Source organism: Zalophus californianus, chromosome 5 (genome assembly GCF_009762305.2).
Source record: "Zalophus californianus isolate mZalCal1 chromosome 5, mZalCal1.pri.v2, whole genome shotgun sequence".
Taxonomy (NCBI): domain Eukaryota; kingdom Metazoa; phylum Chordata; class Mammalia; order Carnivora; family Otariidae; genus Zalophus; species Zalophus californianus.
In genome coordinates, this window is record NC_045599.1 from 40,768,434 (window position 1) to 40,793,206 (window position 24,773).

At 41.6% G+C, this 24,773-nt stretch overlaps 1 protein-coding gene across 3 annotated transcripts in view; it reads right to left on the reverse strand.

Annotated features, from left to right (window-relative positions):
- Positions 1-24,773, reverse strand: part of PLPP1 (phospholipid phosphatase 1) — a 99,421-nt gene that overhangs the window by 4,762 nt on the left and 69,886 nt on the right. For all 3 annotated transcript variants that reach the window (XM_027604720.2, XM_027604721.2, XM_027604722.2), the window contains exons 3-4: positions 23,653-23,933; positions 7,562-7,619 (exon numbers count right to left, since the gene is read on the reverse strand). In XM_027604720.2, coding sequence (XP_027460521.1) covers positions 7,562-7,619; positions 23,653-23,933 — 339 coding nt within the window. The remainder of the gene's footprint in view (positions 1-7,561; positions 7,620-23,652; positions 23,934-24,773) is intronic.

Sequence of the window (24,773 nt, forward strand, 5' to 3'; positions counted from 1 at the left end):
TAAACTTTTCTTGGGTCCCGCAGTGCAGATTTTCTAATATCTCACCCTCTGGAGGCACTAGAGATTTGACTTCCTCTACCACTCATTTATAACTGCTAGAGGTTATTGAGGTTATTAATTTCCTCTGCAAGTTCTACCCTGTGGTAGATGTCTATCCTGCCTCTTGAATAGATGAAAGAAAAAGTGGGCAGGGAGCAGTGTAAAGGTTGGTGAAGTAGATGATGTATTTTTGTTTTTCCGGCTAACTATTCAGTTTGTGCCTCCTGGAACCCCACATGCCTCTTGCCTTTTCCTGTGACAGCAGGGATGACACTAGTGATAGGCTCAGTTGTTCCTTTCACAAACCTGTTTTCTTTGCCTCCAGGGAGGAGGCAAAATCATTACCTCTTGCCTGTTGTCTCCTTTTCCATTTTTTGATTTTGTGGGTTTATCATTTTTTATTCTATTCCTTGTCCTTTTAGAGGAAAGAGGACAGTATGTACCTTTAAACACAAGACTGCTGAGGGAAGTACATGTTCGTAACTGCCTCAGAGAAACTGTTGGAAGCTCTCACCACTGTTCTACTAGTACTAGATTTAGGGACAGAGCTCCTGCTTTAATGCTAAAGCTTATAATAAAAGGCTCTGTAAGGCCCTGCCTTTGCAGACTCCCCTCTCCCCACACGTGTGTTTGTTAATCACGTACGCACCGAGCACATTCAAGTAAGGAAGTCCACTGCTTATCTCTTAAAATTCAGAACTGAGGAACTCTACATCCAGCATTGTGCACAGTATGGGACAGACTCAGTGGCAGTGTCAATGACTTACAAATTACCCTCCTGGGTGGAACCATCCCTCCAGAGACACAGTTGAAGGGGGAGCCCCATCCGGACCACACCACTCTGCCTTCTCTTCAGAGAGGGCACTGAAATGACCTCTGACAGTCCCTGACCCCGAGATCTGCTGGGCCGTATTCTCCCTCTGAAATTTGCAGAAGGATGAACAGGTTCTCTTTTTTTCAGAAGGTCTAGAAAGAGCACCTAAAGGATACAGGATAGGCTACTTGCAAACGAAGGAGAAAGCAAAAGCTATGGTGAGGCAAGGACAGCAAGCCATGAGAGATCAAAGAATGGGGCAGAGTGGCGGCCACACCAAGCCAGGCGGCCCGTGAGACAGGTGAAGCAAATTCAGTTCCTGGTGGTATGCTAGTTCTAGCCCATCCAGGTCTTTACTATAAACCGTTTTGGGGGTGCCTGGGTGGCTCAAGTCTGTTAAGGGTCTGACTCTTGATTGCGGCTCAGCTCACGATTTCAGGGTTCTGGGATTGAACCCCACATTGCAGGGAGCCCGCTTGTCTCCCTCTCCCCCTGCCCCTCCCCCTGCTCACGTGCACACGCTTTCTCTAATAAATAAATCTTAAAAAAAAAAATTTTTTTTCCCCCTCTGGGAGATCTAAGTCAGTTGCTTACAACCAAAAGATAAAATCCCAATTACCAGCCACCTCTGTGTTGAGTCAAAATCCCATTTTGTTCTTAATTCGGATTTCTGTGACTTGAATGAAGAGTTTTACTTTAAAAAAAAAGTAAGTTTCAGTTGAGAAGGAAAATAGTATTTATACACTGGGGTTCACACTGTGAGAAAAAAAAATTAAATCCCATGAGAACAAACACACTAAATGTCCACTGAAGGCCCCGTTACAAGAGCATTTTGGCATTGGGCATGGGATTTACTTCCATGACTTGTATGTACAGTACAAGGTGTGAACCCCTACCCGAGGCCAAAAATGGTTCATCAACCCATCTCTGTCACTGCTCTCAGGCCCATTTTAAGATTCTTCTCTGAGCATGCTTCAGTTTGGCCTCAACTGACCTGCCCCATGGGGATTTTGGTCCACTAGTGGGGGACAAGAGTACTGCCTAGTGAGAAATTCTAGCATCTGGATCCCTCCCGATCCTAACATCCAACCTTCTGGTGAAAGAAGCTCCGAAGCAGAAAGTTCCCAACTAGAAACAAGAGAAAGGGTAGAAAAGGCAGAATGGACCAACCTGCAGCTGGTCACTGAGGTACTCCCTGGAGGCAAAGAAAACAGGTTTGTGAAAGGAACAACTGAGCCTATCACTAGTGTCATCCCTGCTGTCACAGGAAAAGGCAAGAGGCATGTGGGGTTCCAGGAGGCACAAACTGAATAAAGTTAGCCGGAAAAACAAAAATACATCATCTACTTCACCAACCTTTACACTGCTCCCTGCCCACTTTTTCTTTCATCTATTCAAGAGGCAGGATAGACATCTACCACAGGGTAGAACTTGCAGAGGAAATTAATAGCCTCAAGGCCTCAAAAGGAAACCACAATGAGGCCTATCTCAATTTCTCGCTGTCTCTCCAGCAAGGGAACTATTATTTTCCTGACCAGTGTATCAGAGCAAGAGCTCAGGGCAAATCAGATACAACCAATGATTGTGCATAACCCAGATTTAGAAAGCAAAAAATAGTCTGATCCACCAATATCCTCCAGGAATGTCCTCACTAAAACCAGGCATCACTACTGGCCCTTGTGAAAAGGAAGGTTCCAGATGTAGTTTTTCCTTCCAACAAGAGCAAACTGAGCAAGGGTAGGCCCTGAGCCACTCTTCCACATAGTGCTTCTGGTCAGGAAACTCCTAACTGCTCAGTGTAGGGTAAAGTGTTCAGTCTCTTAAAAAAAAAAAAAAAAAAAAAAAGTGTCCAGTCTCTTAGCAAAGTAAAACCTATTGAAAATGGAATGGAAATAAGTTACTATGTCCTATTCTTTAAAGAAATAAAGAAAAGCTTCTTAGCTATTACTAGAGATTCATAAAGGCCATTTCTTATTCCTTAAGGCAACAAGGTCAGAAAATCGATTTGCTCAAAATAACCAGAGAGTCAAAGGCAGAGGGGATTGGAGGAAGACGCTCCACCGTGCAGGCAGCAAATGCTTCCCTGACAAGTGCAGAGAGGCCTTCCTCCTAATCCAGAAAGAATCCAGCACTGAATCTCTTTGTGAAGAGCCTCATGATAGTTTTGTAGGGAACACACAGACCTGGTCAAAATAAACAGGACTTTTCAATGCATGGGGTCACAATGGAAAAAAAATGCAAAGATATACACGGTGTTTTTTGTAAACTATTACATATATGGCTTTTTTAAATAAGGAAATCAAATGTCGACTGACACTATTTAGGTATTTCATTATCTTACTATCACCAAAGGGTAGACTATAGCCTTTTTTGCCTAAAATTTCTGGAAAAAAAAAATTAGCTTCCATTAAAGGGTCTAACTTCTCACTTTTAAAATCTGATTGCTGACAAAAATATTTTGTGAGGCTGGTTTATTTTTATTTTGCCTTTCCTTGATCCTGTAACACTTAACTACAAAATGCTGTTGTCTCAGAGTTTTTTAATAATCTATTCTTAAAAAAGGTTTTTTTCCCCCCATTTTAAAGTTGAGTCGGGGTTTGCAAGCTAAGAATGGTTTTCACATTTTAAAAAACTTTTTAAAAAAAAGAACATGCAACGGAGACTGTATTGTGGCCTACAAAGCCTATGATCTGACCTTTTACTGAAATCATCTGCCAACTCCTGAACTAGACCAACAGTAGCATGTTCAACACAAAGAAATATTCCTTGCTCTACGTATTTTGAAACACAGCCTCTAAAACTGAGCCAGGCAATACATTATTCTGCCTCCACTTCATGACAGATTTGGCCAGAACACCCTAAGGCTGACCTCTGTTTAGTCTTTAGGCTTCAATTTCACCATCTTTAGGATTCACAGAGTTTCTAAATTTAAATGTAGAATACCACGTTACAATTAGACAGGATTCCTGTAGTTCCTGGGCTCTGTTCACCTGCCCAGTGCCCGGCATTAAGTCACACTTCGGAAACCATCTTCCTGAAATATCACCAACCATAGGAACTACAGGGTGAGTGTGGGGGAAGGGATTGTACAAATCTTGAGAGAAGTGGGTGGTATCAAAGAGCACTATCCCAACAGGAGGGGGTGAGACCCAGATACATCCTGTTGCAGGGAAGGGGGTGTAGCTGAAGCACAGACACTAAGGTGCTTGGGCCCCCCCACGGTAGCTATTAATCCAGGAATTTCTTAGCAGAAACACAATCAGATTTCAGGCTCCACAGTACAGTGCTGGGAAACGTGTTTCCTTCAGTATCTATTCCAGTACATTCCATATATATATGTAGTGAAAAAAGAACGGTCTCATAACATGCTTCCTTTTCTGGACAGTGAAGTAAGTTTGGATTCTTTGGCACTTGGCCAAGTTCAGTGGGCATCCCTAAGCACTTGAACTAGCTATGTGCAAAGAAGCCCTGCCGTATGCTCCCGCCAGCCTAGGTGGTATCCATGGGTGCTGCCCTGCCACTGTCAAGTGCAGGGCTGGGCTGCCTGCCAGAGGAGAACAATGGTCAGGATATTTTCTTTAAGAGAGACTTTTTAAAGTTAATTTCTGGGTGTCAGGAGTTCTTGACGGAAGTTTTAGCTATCAAAAACTGTCCTCCGAATTTAAATGACTGTACATCTCCACCCAAATCTGACTGACCCACGATGCCAAGATGCCTAGGGAAATAAGATGAATCACTGCCTAAGGAATTGGCAGAGGACGTGGGGTTGGTTAAATGTTGTATATAAATGTGAGAGCTGGAAAGCAGGGAGACATCTGTGTGTTCAGGGGCTGAAATAAAAGCTGGAGCCTACATCCACATCAAGTAAATATTTCCACCACTTAGAGTCCCTGAAGTGCAGTGCCTGGTTGCTCTGACCAGCTTTCCTCTCCAGAAAGGCCTTGGTCTATGACAAATCTATTTATCTGAACTTTTCATTATAACTTTACCTCTACGAGCTCATACTGACCTGTTACTAAACTACAATCAAGGTAATTTTCCCTCTGCTTAGATCCTTACCTCCTCATACATTCCCAGGTGTCCACAGAGCAGGCTTACCACTGAGGCCCTCTATTTATTAATCTCATCCTCTATACAGTAGTTTCACATATTTTACAAAAGAGCCCTCAGTGAAAGTTTATATTTGAATGTACAGACATTTTGAGAAGGGTCAAAGGAGCAAACATGAACTGTAAGTTACAGGATATGGAATAAGATAAGTCTGAGAACATTCTTTGCAATTAAAAACGGGGGGGGGGGCACCTGGGTGGCTCAGTCGTTAAGCGTCTGCCTTGGGCTCGGGTCATGGTCCTGGGGTCCTGGGATTGAGCCCTGCGTTGGGCTCCCTGCTCAGCGAGAGGCCTGCTTCTCCCTCTCCCGCTGCCACTCCCCCTGCTTGTGTTCTCTGTCAGATCAATAAAATCTTTAGAAAAAAAAAAAGTTGGTAAAAGTCATGTGTCGTCACCTAACCTTTAAAATAACTGGACTAGGGTTCAGATCAAGCAGTCTATCAGCAAAGCAAGGGAACCTGATGAACAAGAGACCACTAGAGAGCTGACAGACCTCAACAGCCTTCCAAGGCCCTATTTCCCCAACTTTATAAAAGGGTGGCAACCATCCCTCTTCTCCTACTTCATGAGGATTATCAGGAGTCAACAATTAAGTAGTTTAAATGCAAATCATCAATATCAACCTCAGATTCTTGAGTCTCTCTCCTTAAGGACTTAAAGACACTGACACACAGGTGAGGGACGGACAAAGCCCAGACGCCGCAATGGCGAGGTCTGGCTGGGGGCATATAAAACACGTGCAAACACTGAAAAGCCATCGGTGCAGGCATGGACTTCTACTTTGGGAAGATTTCTCAGGATACTAATGGCTCTAGCCTTCATCTCTCCCGGTCCCCATGCCCAATTTATTTTTTATTTTTATTTTTTAAATTTTTTAAATTTTATTATTACCATATAATGTATGATTTGTTTCAGGGGTACAGGTCTGTGATTCGTCAGTCTTAGTACACAGCGCTCACCATAGCACACACCCTCCCACCATGCCCTATTTGAAAAGAAAAATATATGGTGGCGCCTTTTAGAAAGAATGCTAACTTTTCCTAATAAGATAAATGAACAGAGGATATTGGAAGAGTATTTCTTGTTCCTCCCTTCAAATAAATCACATTCCCCATGGCACATTTTCAGAAACATTTGGGTGTGTATTTTAAAAAGGAAGCCAAGCCCCAAATTCTGCTAAATTGGTACCGTTGCTTCCTCACAAAATTAAATTCACCTAAGACAAAAGACTTATATTTCCAAAAATGGTGAAGAAGCCAAAAATTAGCTCAATTGTAATGGTTTTGAAATTGTGGGTTTGAATTTTGCATAGCACATCTGTAATTTTTACATTCTTTTGACTTCTCAAACTTGGTTTTTCAAGTGAAAGCAGGATTCTGGTAAGAATTGATATTAAAATGTCTCCAAATGAGACCAAATTAACTCCCAGCAGTCTACTCTTAATATTACATATCCTGGACTTATAATGTAAGCATTAAATACTCAAGAGCACTTACTGTGACCAAGGAAAGGGGAAAAAAAAGAGCAAATGGCAAATTCACACAGAACACAACCATATAAAAATCCACTCATAAAATTAAGATGAAAATTGTAGCTGATCATTTAGGGTAGAGATCTCTTCCCCCTCTCTTCTTTTCCAACAAATTTTGTTAATTTTATAGAGAAAGAGAGACACACAGAGATAGGAGAGTGAGAACATTATAAAAAGTAAGTCCACGGAGCTGACCTTTAAAGACTACTGGATATGCCCTAAAGCCTGGTCTTCCTTAAGTGACTCTGGATAAACATTCATCTCTAGAGCTGCGAACTGTGGACGCAAATATGTTCTACCTCTTCACTGTCCACTGTGTATGCTGCAAGTGCCAACTGGCACGCGGCTGTCTGGGTTAGCAGTTAGAAGTGCACCTGCCAACTGGAGAGATGCTAAGTCCCGAAGCGGCGACTGGTTCTCCCAGAAGCCGAAACCTTTCTGGTCCCACGGAAAGCAGTCAATCAAGTATTTCAGAAAGTGGAAGGAAAACAAAACCTACTCAAGGAGCAACAACAGCTGCCTTCACATCCACGAATCAAAGCTCCACCCCTAAAGCCAGCAGCTCCCCCAGAGGAAAGGGACCCCCGAGCTCCTAAGGCCCAGGGCTCCCAGGTAGGGTCCGGCCATCGCCCAGCAGTGGCCACCCCGGCCTGGGTCTCCAGAGCAGGGACCCGCGGTGCTGACAGAGAGGCTGTTGGTATGTTGCAGAAAACACGTCCCGAAGCAAGGGCACACGTGACCTGCCTCCGAGCGCCAGGCTGGCAGCTTGACGGTCAGGTTCCTACCACTGGCAGGAAACCCCTCCTGCACCGGGGAAGGCCCCCTACTGCCCGGAAGGTTCCCAAGTCGCCGCCCGCTCCGCAAGTGTGCCCGCATGCCGGGCCAGGCCTCCCCTACAGCCGTAACGGGCTGTGGCAGAAGCACGGGTGCCCCTTCTCTGAGCCGCAGAAAATGAGCTCACAAGGATGCTGGAGGTGGCCGCCCGGGAGGGGACACTGAGGCTGAACACGGGAGCTGCACGACTGCACGCAGCACCTCACCCACCAGAAACGGAAGCTGAGTACTTACTGCCACGAAGAGCATGCAGTACATGGAGAACGAAGAGTGGCCCGAGTAAAAAGACAATCTAGAAGAGAAAGAAGACAAAGGTCAATTTTCTTTTCTCGAGGCGGACAACTGTCTTGACGTCCTAAATCTTACTGCCTCGGAGCAGACCCCTCTCCCCCCTCACCTTGACGAATTACAAGAGTAGGGAAGGCATGTCCTATGACTGAGACTTCCAGCAGGGAACAAACGTGCCACGGACATTTCTTGAAGTAATGTTCGTCAAGCCACAACTTACCGGTATATAAATGGTCGGACTTCATGACACGTGAACTTAAAGGACCATGATTTAAGTTTTATTTTCTACCTGCAAAGTTTGCCCTGGAGTGCTAGTAATACCTCCTTCAGAACACTCAGAAGTTGACTACTTCTTCAAAAATAAAATCAATTTTAAAAAATTAGAAGTGGTATTTTAGCCTTTTAAACACGCACACATCCTGCCTTAGATTTCCCACCAGATGAAAGGGTTTTTGTTTGACCTTTATTTTAAAACTGTGCACTGAGAGTCCATACCAGATGAATCCACACTTTTCAGTATTATATTCTATCGACATGTGAGTATCATCTTCCCACCCAAAATGACAGAATGCTTGCAAAACTTAATTTTATGGCTCCTTCTGGAAAAGGGAGAAGCTTACTAACATCCATGATCTGGGTTCTGCTTACAGAGTGCTGGCCGTCTGTAAGCAGAAAAGGCAAGAACATTCGATCCAGTAATAGTAACTCCATGCAAAGGATGCATCAAGTAAATAATGAGAATGCTTCTCCTGCCCATGAATATGAACAAAACTCAGAAGGGAAGGCTTCTAAGTATTTTACTTTATTACACCCTGCTTGATTCAAAAGGAATTTGGTTACCTGGATTCAGAGAGGTGAAATTAAAACACAGATCAGAAAGTCATCTGTGTATGTTTGGCAACTGAGGGGAGGTGGGAGTGGAGATTTTTTAAGCATGTACTGATGATGATCTAGCAAGAATTATGATAGTCTTTTTCATAATCAGATCCATCTCTAAGAAAATGAATATTCTCATGTCTAGTACCAGCTAGGAATTACATCATTAAACTTGATAAGTACTGTGGATTTAATCTATGTAAAACAAGAAAAAGAAATCACTTTTAGCCTCACCAACTGTTTGGCTGTGGAGAATAGATCAATACAAGACCTTCCTTTAGATAATTAGAGCAGAGTTCTATACATTTTATGTTTCAGTAAGTTACACTGAAGAACCTACAAGTTAATAAAAGCCAATTTCAAGAACTGTCAAATCCCACCAAGCCAACATGACCATGATCAAGGAAATGTTCTCAAAGCTGAGCAAGTTCAAAGTTTCACTAAGACTTCATCTTCAGAGTAGTCACCGTACACAGTGCCACAAAATTGTAAATTCCAAACCTACCTAACAGTTTTACACAGTTCTGATTCAGTCACAGGCTGATGTCACTAGGTGAAAACAAAATGGTTTCAGTTTTTTATTCCAAATCCATAAAGAGGTATTTTATTCAGTATAGAATCAGCCAAAGAATAACCTCTGACTTCAACAAACAGGGATTAAGACACATAAAGGGAGAACTCTATTTGACCTCACTCTCTGAGTCTCTAAGTCTGCTCTCAGTAAGTGATCAAATAAATCATGCTAATATGGACTTTTACCACTATTAAAACAGAATAAAACACCAAAATACAACTTCAAGTTATTTTCATATTCCATACACATCTCTTTATCGGAATCTCTAGGAGATACAGCTCTTTATTATGTCTGAAACTCATAAATGAACAAATAATTGTATGAGTAGTTTGATAAAAATCCCAAAAGTAGGGGTGCCTGGCTGGCTCAGGTGGTGGTGCATGTGACTTGATCGAGGGGTTATAAATTCAAGCCCCACGTTGGGTGTAGAGATTACTTAAATTCTTTAAAACATAGTAATAGTAAAAGTAAAATACAATCCCAAAGGTAGTCAAAATGCAGATTGTTTTCATCACAGTAACCTCACTGAAGTACTTACGATTTTGGCCCTGGCCTCAGAATGTCACCCCATTCTTAGATTTCAACCCAATCCTAGACCGCCACCTCACTTCAGGAGAGCCCCTCTCATGACTGTAGATAGATAAACAATTTGCACCAGCTTCCCATCAAAGCTTAGGAAAGTCTTTCCAGAAAGAATATTTACAGAGATCAAATATATTTCGAAATGCAGCTATTTCACTAACTCAGGCATGACCTATGACACTGAGCAATAGGCGAGTCTGACAAGGTAACTCACTGTGGACAGCATTCTCCTCCAAGTGGTAGATTTAAGATTTTTGTTTTATTTGCCAGCCAGGACCTCCCTTTCTCCCGGGAGAGCTACTTGGCCTGCACCCTAATGTCACAGCCTTCACCACCACCCCCCGCCAGTGCCCATGCGTTCCCACTCCTCAATCCAGCATTCTTCCATCTCCGTTTTCCAACATCTACATAAATGTTCAGCCTTACAAACTGCAAAGACAGCCAAATCTAACCTTTATCAGTCATCAGAAGAAAGCAACTCACATAAAGTCTTTCTTAAGTTTCTAAATGGCATTTACTAAGTCTTTTGGGACTCGTGGTGAGGTTAAGTCACAACCTCCTAAAAATCTCACTGCTCTTGCCCTGCCCTTGGATTTTCTTTCCTCCTCCCCACTCCCCAGAGTTAAATGGCACAAAACAGTTATCCCTTTAGCTATTCTTTTAGTTTGAAATACCTACTTTGCATTCAGTCTTGAATGATGGTTTTCCTGAATATAGAACTATAGGTTAATGCTTTTTTTCCCTCATCACTTTGAGGGTACCATTTGACTATCTTCTGGCTTCTACATTTGCTATTAAAACAGAAGCCATTTGTCTGCCTTTCCTTTCTAGGTTACCTGTCAGTTCTCTGTAATTACCCTCCCCCTCCACCAGCAAGGTCTTCAATGTTCTGCAGTCTCACGATCACATATCTAGTAGGCATGTCTCTTTATTTATCTGATTTAGTATTCGTTGGCTTCCCATTTATATACTTCACCAATTTTGAACAGGTCTCAGCCATCACAACTTTGACTGTTATATATCCTCCATCCTACTCGCTTTTTCTGAGATTCAGATTCAACATGTTTGACATTTTCATCCTTATGTATCTCTTAACCTTTCTTTTGTACTTTAGATCTTTGTCTAGCTTCCATTTCACCTCTCACTTTCACAGTGTCTAAAGTCCTTTATCAAGTCTATTTTTTTATTTAAATTACATATGTATCATTTATAAAAGATCTCTTTGGTCCTTTTTCCAACCTATGGTCAATTTTGATCCTGTTCATCCTTCATTATATTCTCGGTCTCTATTTCTACACAGTAGATATATTAACTTTTATATTCTATATGGTAATTCTACTATCTGCAACCTTTGAGAGCTTATGTAGTTGGTTGTATCTCCTGACTCTCACTTAGGGTAGCTTGTTTCTATGTATGTTCATTCATAGGAGAATATGAACTCAGGTCCTTGACACTCTATCTGTGGGGAATCTTAGAGGTCTTGGTTTAAAAAGAGTTCTTCCAGCAAAGATGTGTGTTCTCTCCTGCTGGGTTCACTACCAATCCACTTTAAAAAAATTGTTTTTTAAAGCCCCACATATATAGTATGAATTCTGGCACTAAACAATGTGACTATGGTCCTGTAGTTAAGAATTCTTTCTGACAGCAGCCCCCTCCCCCGCCAGGAAGATGTTGCCCTTTGGGAGCCCTTAAATTATCCTTGAGTCTCCCCTCTGTCTACTCTGCATTAGCCTCATGATCAGAGCCCCATTAAAACTGAGGCTCTAGGCTACCAGGAATTGGCACATACTTTCAGGTACACATCAGATCAACAGAATTAACGAATCCCAACATGATGAAAATTCCTTTACTCTCTCATCAGCTTGGCTATTTATTTACAAAGATTTATTTATATGTGTTTATATATATTTTAATATATAATACCAACATGTGCACGGCATATTACCTAGCACATGTAACTCTATCAGTATTTCTAATCCTCCATATTGCCAGAAATAAAGGCAGCCTTTTTTAAAACAAGAATTAAGACTAGGGGCACCTGGGCGCCTGGGTGGCTCAGTTGGTTAAGCGACTGCCTTCGGCTCAGGTCATGATCCTGGAGTCCCGGGACTGAATCTCGCATCGGGCTCCCTGCTCAGCAGGGAGTCTGCTTCTCCCTCTGACCCTCTTCCCTCTCGTGCTCTCTCTCTCTCATTCTCTCTCAAATAAACAAATAAAATCTTAAAAAAAAAAAAAAAGACTAGGGGCGCCTGGGTGGCTCAGCCAGTTAAGCATCTGCCTTCAGCTCAGGTCATGATCCTGGGGTCCTGGGATTGAGGCCCAAGTGGGGCTCCCTGCTCAGCGGGGAGCCTGCTTCTCCCTGTGCCCCTGTCCCTGCTCGTGCTTGCACAGTCTCTCTCTTTCTCTCAAATAAAATCCTAAAAATAAATAAATAAATAAATAAATAAAAGAATGAGGACTAATAAAATGTTATCTCAAGTCAACTGACTCACTAGAAGACATAGTCTGGCAAAAAACAGTTTGTTTTTTCATTTTAAAGTGATCAATGCTCACAAATGTTTCTAATTATTACTCTCCCACCTTCACTGGGTATGGCAAAGTTGACTCTAGGGCAATTCAGAACTTCCTTCCTTTCCCTAAAGATCTTCCTGAAATTGACTCCTAGAGCATTTTAAGGCAGAAAAGTTGTCGTAAGACTTAACAGTTCCAAGCTAAATACCTTCTGTGCACAGGTATTTAATCCACAGTACTTCCCCTCTTCACAGAAATCCCCGTGGTGGGGGCTGTCGATCCTATTTTAGATAGAAGGACCCTGAACCTTCCAGAGGTTCACTCACTGGCTCCAAAGTCCCATGGCTTTGAGGATCAAATTGCAGTCTTCCCAGCTCTTTCCCACTGCGCCAGGGTCCCCCAGCCCCTGCACGGCTGGCCGACTCAGCGGCAGCGCGCACCCTGCCATGCCCGGGGTCACAGCTCATGCACGGCCACACGTGTGCAGTTCATATGCGAGGATGCACTTAGATCATCTGTGAAGAGGCAAACGGCAGTGTGTAAATAAGCATTTTAAGAGAATACTCATTTGTCCTTTGTACACTCTAACGGCCAAAATAAAAGGAAGTCAAGCTGCAACGTGAAGCATTTTCTCCAAATGTTATTTCCTGATTACAAAGTTTACACAACAGCAAATTAACTTGAAGGACATGGTAAAATTCCTTTCTTTGGTAACCTTTAAACACAGAATGACCCTGTGAGAAAGTTAAAATATGTCCCAAACAAATGCACAAAGGAACAATTGCCCAATTATTAGTCCTACTTTGTTTCAAAAGGATTTTTACAACCAATAGCTGTGCAAAATGCTCAGGCAATGAGCTGTCAGGCTATTGTCTTTTAAAAATTTCACATCTAAGATACCAGGGCGAGTCAAGTAGGCAGTGATTGGGGAAAATGGGTACTTCCACAATGCGCTGATAGGAGTGCATACCTTTTTTTTTTTTTAAAGATTTTATTTATTTATTTGACAGAGACAGAGACACAGCGAGAGAGGCAACACAAGCAGGGGGAGTGGGAGGAGGCTTCCCGCAGAGCAGGGAGCCCGATGCGGGGCTCGATCCCAGGGCCTCGGGATCATGACCTGAGCCGAAGGCAGACGCTTAACCGACTGAGCCACCCCGGCGCCCCAAAAGGAGTGCATACTTTTCAAAGGGGATTTGACAATATCTATCTCTATGTAAACCCACCGTATTTTCTGACCCAGTAATTCCACTTAGCGACATCTACCCTAGAGAAACATGCACGAGCACAAAGACGTTTGCTGTAACACAGCTAGCAAGCAACTTGAAGACAATGGTTCTCTCACTCTTCTTCTGAATACCATAAGTTAGCTAAAATCAATTAAATAACGATGTGAAGTGACAAAAAAATTATCTCCAGGACATATTTTAAAATATGTCATTTATTTAAACCACATAAAACCATAAAACTTCACACTTACTGTAAAATACACAGAAAATGACTGACAGGAAAAACTGTTAACAGTAGCTCTGGGGAAAGGTATTACATCGGGGTTAAAAATTTTTTTTTCACATTTTACAGTGATAATATTGGAAACACAAACATGTTATTACCGGGATTTTATATACTTATGTACATATTCGAAAATATAAAAAATGCTAGTCAAATTATCTGACATGCCTGCTACGAATTTCCTACAAACCCCTTCTCCACTAAACACGCACGCATTCGCAAGCGCCCAAACCCCTCCCTGAACAGCAGTTGCCTCGAGAGTTGCCCGGCTGCCACGGCTCAGGGCACGCGCAGCTCCCTGCCTCCACGTTCACGCCCCGAGCGGCGGCCACACAAGCCCGGGAAGCTTGTTCTTCCATCTCTCAATGAAATGTTTCGACATTCGTGTGTATTTTTAAATATCATAAGTCGTGTTCCCATAAAAATATATGCACATAATTCCATACCACTGAAATTCAGTATATTAACTCTGTGACTATTATAAGTAACCGGGTCAACAAACATGTGATTTTGATACATGTGTTTCGAAGGGGGAAAATCAGATTTCCAGAAATGTGTAGATATACAAGAACCACAGGGCATCTCTCTTCCCGAGGGTTAGAGAGATAAAGATGAAGGTGATAAATGTCAAAAGAATATAAGATGATCCCAAACAAAATTAAGTAAAATACAGCAAAGATAATATAAATTCATCTTATTTGCTTGAACCAGCCAGAGACTCAGAGATTATTTCACTTGCAGCAAAAATCCTGTCATATATTCCTTTAAATTATTTTTATGATTTTACTATATTTCTATTTAAGGCTACACTGCATTTATGTGGAGTCAATTAGCCACTTCACATATAAAAGTGACATGCCTAACTAAAATAAAACAGATCTGAGTATCCTATTTTATTCATTAATATTAATGCATCAAATACCACTTCACAGCCACTAATATCAATGACTCATACACCAAATAATCTAGTATCTGTAGATATCACAGCCTGAAACTTAAAGGAGAGAAGTGAGCAGGACCGTGGAAAATGAAAAAAGGGGGGGAAGTAGGACATAACTGGTATGTGTACGGGGTATTTTAAACTCTTGTTTAAATAAACCAGTTGATGATTAAAAACAAATGTTCATGTGTCTGTTTATGGGAGACTCATATGAAAAGAAGGAATCTAAAAAGGAGAAGTGGTTGAGAACTCGGAGATAAAGGAAAGTAAAACTGGGTGTGCCTTGAAAAATCAGATGATTGGGGAATAAAGGTTCTACACACCCTGAGCAGGGGAACTCTGTGTCTCTGACAGATGAGCAGAGGTCAGGGAGTGACAAAGGTTACTGACAGAAGGGTAAAACAGACGAAAGTGCACTAACCAGGAGAGAGGTCACAGGTTTCCTACAGCATGAGGGAAAAACTGATGACTTGGTGCAGAAAGACTCCAAATCACCAACATGGCATTATCGAAGAGTTAAAAAGGAAACAAAGGGCAATTGGTAGATTACACAAGGGACTTAACTCTGAGGCATTCCTCTGCTGGCAACTAGTAAACACCCTACCTCCTACCTTCCCCACCTCCTTTTATTTTATTTTTATTTATTTATTTTTTTTAAAGACTTTATTTATCCGACAGAGAGAGACACAGCGAGAGAGGGAACACAAGCAGGGGGAGTGGGAGAGGGAGAAGCAGGCCTCCCGCGGAGCAGGGAGCCCGATGCAGGGCTCAATCCCAGGACCCTGGGACCATGTCCTGAGCTGAAGGCAGACGCTTAACGACTGAGCCACCCAGGCGCCTCTCCCCCACCTCCTTTTAAAACACACTGAAAAAGGAAAACTACCTTGCTAAAGGGTAAAATTCAGAGTGAGTCCGGAGGAAGACAACGTTCTAAAATCACTTTCTAAGGTGTTTTTTAAGGGGCAGGAATGCTAGCCAGAGGCAAGACTGCCAGACCTCTACTTTTAGCCCTCTCCCAAAAAGACAACATGAAGGCCAAGAAAGCCTACTAAATCTGGCCAGTCCACTCCACTTCCTACCCTGATGCAGATCATGAAATCACCATTAACTCTTTACCAGCGGGGTCAAGAGCGACGAGGCTCAAGACATCAGTCCAAGTCTGTACGATTATACTAATACGGAGAGTGGCAAGAGAAAAGGCAAAAGCCCACACACATATAAAATTAAACAGGAAGCCGACCAGGCAGGTCACTCTTGGTTCCTTTCAGATTTGAGCAGATGACATCCCCAGAGCTCATGTTACCAGAGGACGAGTAGAGTGCCATGGTACCGCACTTTGACAACCTTTCGACCTTCACTCGTCCACTGCTAAGCTTAGAGTAAAAGACCCTACATAAGGCCCACCAACTAGAACCATCACCTGCTACCCAACTACTTACAATTCCCAGTATACACCATGTTTCATGCTGTGTTTCTTCATCACTGTGCCTGACATGAGCCTCCCAACTTTCTTGGATAATTACCACACAAGAGTCACTTCAGCCACTGTTTTCTCCCAGGAAGCCTTCTTGAACAGCTAGGCTGAAGTGCTCTCCTCTCCAAAAAGGAAAGAGATGTACAGGGCTCAGTGAACACATATACCCCTGCATCCATCTTCCAAAGCAAATCATGTGTTGTAGTCCGTCCTTCCTCCATTCCATCCAAACAGGGGCAGGAGTACAAGACAGGAATGTCTGAGGTTTGTTTGTTTCTTGGTTTGTTTAATTACATAAGATGCTCATCAGAAAAATTCAGAAGGTACAGCAAATCAAGAGAAAAATTGCTGATAAACTCCCAACCTCCCTGAGATCCATCTTAATTCATCTTGCATCCCTAACACCCACCACCATTTGATCGAGCATACAGGAGGTGCTCAATACATTCTTTAAGCTCAAATAGAATCTAATGTCTTAATGATAAATGAATTTTTATGCAGTTATCCCAGAAAATGTAAAATTCTTACACTTTTCATATTTTCAATGTCACAAACAAATGCACCTCTGCTCCTTCGCCCCTACCCCCCACTCCCCTGCCACCGCACCAACAATAGGGTATCACTTCAGTGGCTCCACAAGAAGTATACCTTAACTATCTTGTGTTTTGACAGCTATAAAAAATGTATAAAATAAAACTAAGGACGTATGTTACCTTTGCATAATAATGTTAGCATATAATTAAATGCTAAACTTAGCTAAGCCTATGCCAATAAACACAGCAAGCCACATGAGATAAGTTATCTGATTTTAACATCTTACCTCTGATGTGTTTTCCCCTTACAGTGGTTACAAATTCTGACTTTATCATCACAGTTCAGGAGAATTATAAAGTCCAATCTAATACCCCTGCTCTTTTCACCCTTCTGTAAGAAACTGTGAGCAGTATCAATGTGTGTCAGCTCAAACATGCACTACCTAAGGCCTCTTCCCAATACATGTGGCAAGCATTTCAATAATGTGTGTAAAATGTCCAGAAACCTTTTTTACATTATGATCAAAGGCAGTCAGATTAGTGGAACAAATGATATCCATAATGATAAAGTAACAGATATATTCTGATGTAAATAAAAAACAAATTAAGTTTTAAAAGTATTCTCACAGGCACCTGGCTGGCTCAGCAAGTAGAGCGTGTGACTCTTGATCTCAGGGTTGTGAGTTTGAAACACACAAAGAAACACACAAAGACAGATTTCAATGATCTGAATAACGAACCAACACAATTCATACATCAGGTTTTACTTTTCACAAATTCAACGCACATCCTACCTCTCAAGAAAAATATTTATTTTCTAATTAAACGAAAATACTGAATGCATGCTATTCACATTTATTCTGAACGGAAACCCAGGCTTAACACCACTCGATTATATATATTTTTTAGATTTTATTTATTTATTTGAGAGAGAGAGGGAAAGAGAGCTCAAGTAAGGGGGAGAGGCAGAGGGAGAAGCAGACTCCCTGCTGAGCAGGGAGCCTGATGTGGGCCTCGATCCTAGCACCCTGGCATCATGACCTGAGCCAAAGGCACACACCCAACTGAGTGAGCCACCCAGGGGCCCGCCCCTCCATCCATTATATTTTTATCTGGAAAAAGTACTAATGTATCTACGCAACTTTGTTTTCGTATTTCAGAGCTGGCAATGGGGAATTCAAGAGTTCTAAGGTGAAGGTACAAAGCATCAATATGAAGTAATCAGCTGATGACGTGTTCATGTGATTTAGTAGCCTATCAACATTTAATGCACAGCACTGCTGTGGGATGGCATGAAATGCCGAATGTCTAAACTTAGAGTGTAATTAGTTGGGGCGGGGTGGAGGAAGGTTGTTTGTTTTTAAAATAAATTACGATATACATATATTTACGAATAGGTAGTGGCAGGAAGTCACTGAAAGTAAAGAAAGGATCTTGTCTTTGCAAGTGTGCACCTCGACCAAAATAAAGCCACATGTCAAGTCAACTCATTCTGCATTCAGGAAAGACAATCAGGCAACACGTCACATTTCAAGGGAGAAAAAAATCTTTTGCTTTTATTCCACATTAAAACAAAATTATATGGAATGTATAAATGCAACACAGGCTAAATAAAAAGTGTGTGTAAGAATGTGTACAGCTATTTAGGTATTATGTGGGGCAACTTCACTTTTATTTCTAAACAAAGAAGTTTCTTCAGCCTTAAATGCCCCAGATTGTCTTATAAATTAACAAACAAGTGACAAACAAAACCCTGAAAATTACACTGGTTCTACTGAAGCTAGTAAAACATTGCCTGTACCCCCTACGCCTCCAGCCTAGCTGCCTGCCTATGCTGCGGCTCGCTGAGCCCTGAGACACACCCCATCCTAATTCACACATTCGACCCTTACTCATCCTCCAAAATGCCTCCTCTACTAGAAGCAGTATTAACACCCTCTGATTTCATGGTTTCATCTTCACTCCTTCAAGACATGTATCTATCACACACACAGTCTCCCAACATGTCTCAGCCCCTGCTCAGTGAGCACCACGACAGCAACATGTACACTTTGGGAGGTCACTCCCACAGCGACTAGGACTTAACAGCAATAGATAGTAGCTGAATTTAGTAACTTCATGGATAGGCTGAAGCTGTGATTCTCAGGTTTTGCCAGGTACTTAATCCCACAGCTAGTCTAATTATAATGGGTTTTCACTATTAAAGAAGGAACTCCCTCAAAACTCAGTTTTATTTACCTGCATAGGGGTTGCATTAAAAAAAGACAAAAGGAAAATTATTTCTCACATTCAACCAAACATATCACAATTAATCATCTAAATAATACAAAGCTGCCATAATCCAAAAGAAGTAACTTTATACCAAATATCTGATTTATATAGCCAAAGACCAATCGCTCAGAACTGATCAGGAACGCTGAGTCGATCCTTAAGCAAATGTAATTTAAATAAGAGCCAGAAAAAATAAAAAAGTAAATTTCTAAAGACAAAAGTTTCTAGTATCACAAACAGAGCAGCTGTTAGCGAGCTGTCTTGCTCAACTATAGACCCCAAGAGTTAAAACCAGAAACAGGCAAGACTGCTTAACTGATGCTCCAACGAAAACCCATTGTGCTTATTTCTTATCAAACTTCCTTGAGGCATTGACAAAGCCATTTTGCGAAGACCTGAACGTCCCAACTGCCAGACCAGAAAAGCCCGGATAGCAATGGAAGCCTAGACGACCACATCGCACACGTCCCCTTCCCTGCCCGTGATCGTGGGCTGAACACATACTGACTCCCACCAATGATCACGCACTCCCTGCCTGCTCTCTGCATGTACTCCACCCCAACCTCTCCCTGTAACACAGTAGGTGTCCATCTTGCTGGTGGAGAGGTCAGTGGTTAAAGCTTGAGCCTGCCACCAAGTTTCTTGCTGGTAGCACCCTAAATTTCTCCCTTTCTCTTTTCCAAACCATCATCTCTTGAGTTACTGACTTCTCTTACAACCAGTTTATCCAAGTTTGTTCCACAACAGTGTTGACAAACCCAGCCAGGAGCTGTGCTTCCGATTTGTCCAGCCTCCTTGGGGTTCCCTGGCACAGAACAATTGGCCCCAGGAGCACCAGGGCTCACCTGCTCGGCTCCTGAGTTAGTGGCGGTGATAGGTCATTCGGTAACATAGCTAGTTGTGCACAATCTTAAAATTCACCCTGCCAAACATCCTAAGATAACAGATGTCATGTGAGGTTGTGTTCCCATCATCCAGGGGATTTTAAGCACTGGTTCACAAAGTATGGTCCTGAGATCAAGCACAGAGGCAGGAGCATCTGGGAATGTGTTAGAAATGCATATTCTTAGCCCCCAACCCACTTCCTGAATTAAACACCTGAGGAGGAAACACTGAAATCTGTGTTTTCACAGGTGATTCTAGGTGATTCTAACGAACAACTAATGTTTGAGAGCCACTGGTCTAAAGAGTCTCTAAAGAGAATCTTTACCTGGGCAGAGTGCTACAGGTCCGAACTGCCTGGGCTCATTAGTAATTTTTTTTCACCAAGTAATGCTATTCTCATTGGCATGAGGGCAGCTGGATGTCCCACAGTTACAAGTACATAGCCCCTTTTCATTTATAGTAAATTCCCAGGTATTAATTTTAAACAATGAAGAGGAGCTCTCTGGATATTACAATTAATAAGTATGCCACTATAGTCCATTTACATTCTCACTTCTATATTTAGGACCCAGGGCCACAAATGAAGCCTGGTAAAAGTCCTCTGACATCAGTGATACAAGAGCATAAGAGTGTACACATATGTTGGAAGGGCAGAAAGAGGAACAGAAGAAAATAAGAAATAAGAAAATAAGAAAATAAGAAAATGAATGGGGAAAAAGCCAAAATTGTAAGAGAGTACAGATGTAAGATGTAACTCTGACTCATTTATAGTCAACAAAAATGACTCATTTCGGGAGCTTATGTTCCCTTCACTCCAATGTCAAGCATTATAATTTTATAATTAAAATAAACGTACAGGGGGCAGCCTGTGGAGATAAATAAATTAAAGGAGATTACACTATAATCCTAATATATTACAGACAATGTCTAGACTGAAATGTTTTTGCATTTTTGGCATCCCGACTTAAAAATTCAAGAGAAAAGCAATAGGAAAGCCTGAATCCAATGAAATTATGCTTCTCAACAGAACAGCAATGCAAAGCCACAGTTATGCACCAACGTTACAAAGCTCTGGAACTGTGGCAACAACTAACTTATTCTGGAAACACCAATGGAAATTCCATTTTTCTCAGAAGATACAAAGTTTTCTTAAGATTTCATTTCTAGGTTTGATTTTCCTTCTTATTTCAGAACCCCAAAGCTTATCAACAGATCTTCTCACTGAAAATGTAGAAGGCTGAAGAAACTTTAAAGGGTAATGGGTAAAAAACCTACATGTACTTAAGTCAAAAGTACCATCAGAGTATTATAGTACATGTTGGCCAATTTAGATACACTAGGAAGACATACATAATAGGACATATATGGAGTGGGACATGTAATCACATTTATGTCATTAATTTATTTTTTTTAAGATTTTTATTTATTTGACAGAGGGAGAGAGACAGTGAGAGAGGGAACAGAAGCAGGGGGAGTGGGAGAGGGAGAAGCAGGCTTCCGCCGAACAGGGAGCCTGATGTGGGACTCGATCCCAGGACCCCAGGATCACGACCTGAGCCGAAGGCAGACGCTTAACGACTGAGCCACCCAGGCACCCCATTTATGTCATTTAAAATAAATTATATTTTGGGGTGCCTGGGTGGCTCAGTCATTAAGCGTCTGCCTTCGGCTCAGGTCATGGTCCCAGGGTCCTGGGATCGAGCCCTGCATTGGGCTCCCTACTTGGCAGGAAGCCTGCTTCTCCTTCTCTCTCTCCCACTCCCCCTGTTTGTGTTCCCTCTCTCGCTGTGTCTCTCTCGTTCAAATAAATAAAATCTTTAAAAAAAGTAAAATAAAATAAAAATAAATATTTCACATTTTGTCCAAATGGCTCGTGTAAGAAAGAAAAATCTCTCATAACACATATTGTTACAAGAAAATTTTGAGCTAAAATATATGTACCCAAACCAGAGAAACAATACATGTGTGAAGAAACTGTTCTTAAAGAATCATTTATAATGATATTTTCTGGAGTTTAGGTAAGCCCTTATCACCTAACTTTCTTAAATACCGTGACAAGAGAAAACATTATTTAGAGTTTTCTTATTTTCTGTTGGGTGATGCAGGAGACATGTTACTAGAGACACAGGCATGGATAGTCCTCTATATTTCCCTGAGTCTTCAAACTCTTCACTGAAAGTCATTGCACCTCCTAGTCATTAAATCTGAGATCTTTCCCTAGGACACTGTAGTGTTATGAGAGCAGAGAATGAGATCTCCACATCCCACACCCTCAGAGCCCAGTGTTGGGTGCTGGTAAGTTCATCACTCCTCAAAGCCATTTCTGGACCATTCTTCCCCTAGCCCTCTTAAAAAATGCTTGCTCACCTAAACTCAAATCAGCAACACCACCTTCCACCATCAACTGCCTATAGCATTAGCCATTTCTCTCTCCTTCATTCATTAAGGCTTTATACCCCTACCAGTCCTCCTATGATCACCTCAAAGCTTGCCATTCAACAGCCTCTCTATTCTCTGGTCTCGTTATCAACAAGGAGGTTCTCTTCCACTGCCATCGCTTTTTTAATTTAAGTCCTCTGTGCTAGACTAAGCTCCATGAAGATGAGAACCAGAGCTTTCCAGTTCACGGCCAGATCTCATGCACACAGCACAGTGTATACTCTTAGTTCAATAAGGTGTTTTTTTCATCTCCACTAAATGCAAAAATTGGGGGCTACTACAAGGCCTGTGTAGCTTATAAGAGAACCAACAAGGACAAAAAAGTGCCTGAGAATAATGTATAAAGAACAGTCAAAGGATATTTTACCCAAAGTATCTGTTGGATGATGAATAACTAAGGTAAAGTGACAGCTATCTTAAAATATAAGAACATCAATCATACAGAAAAGGTAAGGCTGACAATTCAGAGACTTGAGATGCAGAATTGGCTCTGCTACTAGTAGCTCTATTTATTTTTATTTTTTTAAAAGATTTTATTTATTTACTTGAGAAAGAGAGAGAGAAAGAAAGTGAGTGAGCATGAGCTAGGGGAGGTGCAGAGGGAGAGTGAAAAGCAGACTCCCCACCAAGCAGGGATCCCGATGTGGGGCTCGTTCCCAGGACCCTGGGATCATGACCTGAGCCGAAGGGATGCTTAACTGACTGAGCCACCCAGGCCCCCATAGCGGCTTTATTTAATGTTACTGGACCTCCGTTTGCTCATCTATACAGTAAAGGAGTTAGACCTTTTGGGTTCCAAACATTCTATTTCGGTCATGCCTAATAGCGCTCCAGGTATAGAAAGGAGCCTAACAAGGGCATTATAAGAGGGCAACCTGAAGACCTAAAGCTGTCAATATATGAAGTTTCCTTACAAAAAAACATACTCTAAGAATACTAAGAGATAGAGCAGAACTTAATACACGCATCAAAGGTCAGCAAACTACAACCCCTGGAGCAGCCACTGTTTCTGTTAATAAACTTTTACTGGAACATAACCACACCCACCATTTGTTCAAGGATTGTCTATGGCTGTTTTTTCCTGGTACAACAGCACAGATGGATAGTTGTCAAATTAACCAAATGGCCCACAAAACCTAAAATATTTACTATCTGGTGCCTTAAGAAAAAGCATGGTGGCCCTGCACTATATGACATATGAAGTTCATTTTAATTATTCATGAGAGATGGAAAGACCTGCATTAAAATGCTCTTAAACAGAAGGTAGGCATAAAATGGGGAAAAAAGAAGAAATAGAGATAAGTCAAAATATGATCTCAATTCAGCTCCCAGTAATTACACTAGCTTCTCTCCCTAAGCTAGTGGATGGCTCATCTTCCAGTGTCTGAAGCCTTCTTTTCCAAGAACACATAAAACAAACACTGAAGATTTAACACTCACCTGCCCTCCTTCACTTTTTGTGCATTCCCTCGACATATGTAGTTTTCAATGTAACCAACACTGCAGTTGATTTTTGACCAGTCTGGGTCACATACATCCAGGAAGTGAGGCCGCAGTCTGCCTATTGAATACTTGGCAATGTCAGTCAGGGACTGACTAGCAGCTGCACCAAATAAAAATGTTCCAATGGCTTTGTAAATAGTGGCTATGTAGTTATTTCTGATAAAGGAATTCGAGTGCAAGAGGTTATAATAAACAGACAGTGCTTCTCCAATAATCATCTGAAAAAGAAACAGAAAAATAACATGTTAAAACAGCAACCAGGCACTTTAAACAAAATAAAAAATAGAAAAGAAAATGGTAAATCGCAATAAAATCTTTATTTTAAAAACACCCTTTTTCATTTGCAAATGGAGAGTGAGGATATCTAATTCTAAACCATGAAAAAAGGTGTCAGATCAACTGTGGTATACTGCTTACAAAGCAATGACCAAAATAATTTCAAATCTACCTGAAACAATAAGACCTTATTTCTTTTCTGGTACTCAAATAAAATGAGTTTTAATAAGCAGACAATGATGTATCATGAATGACAAAAACCATGGTTTGTTCAAATAACACAAACTTTCCTAATTAGAGTATCCCTTGTATAAGTACTTTTATCTGGCAGTGTCTTCATTTTTGGCCAACATTCCTCTGAATCAAAAATATCCATCATATTTTAAAATGTAAAATAGTTTCAGGGAGTAAACTAATATAAAAGCAGGGATATAACACTGGCCAAAGGGTACAAAGGGCAGAGATTAGCTGACAGAGCCTCCCAGCCCTGCCTCTCCAGACCTCTAGGCCTGGTTAACAAGGCTCTGACAGACTTAACAAGTCTCATTAACAGACCAAACACACATTTGATGCTCTCCTTCTCCAAGAAAACATTTCTAGTGATTCTTTCCTCTTTATTTTTCACTAAAAGTGGAGACAAAGCCTTCCCAGATTCTAGTAGAGTGTGTGTCAGCCAGCATATACTGCTATAATGAGTTTAAAGGCATATTAGAAAGCCTTCCCAATACTTGACAAGTTCACAGACCAAAACCCTAAGAAATCCAAAAAATACTGAGGAGCAA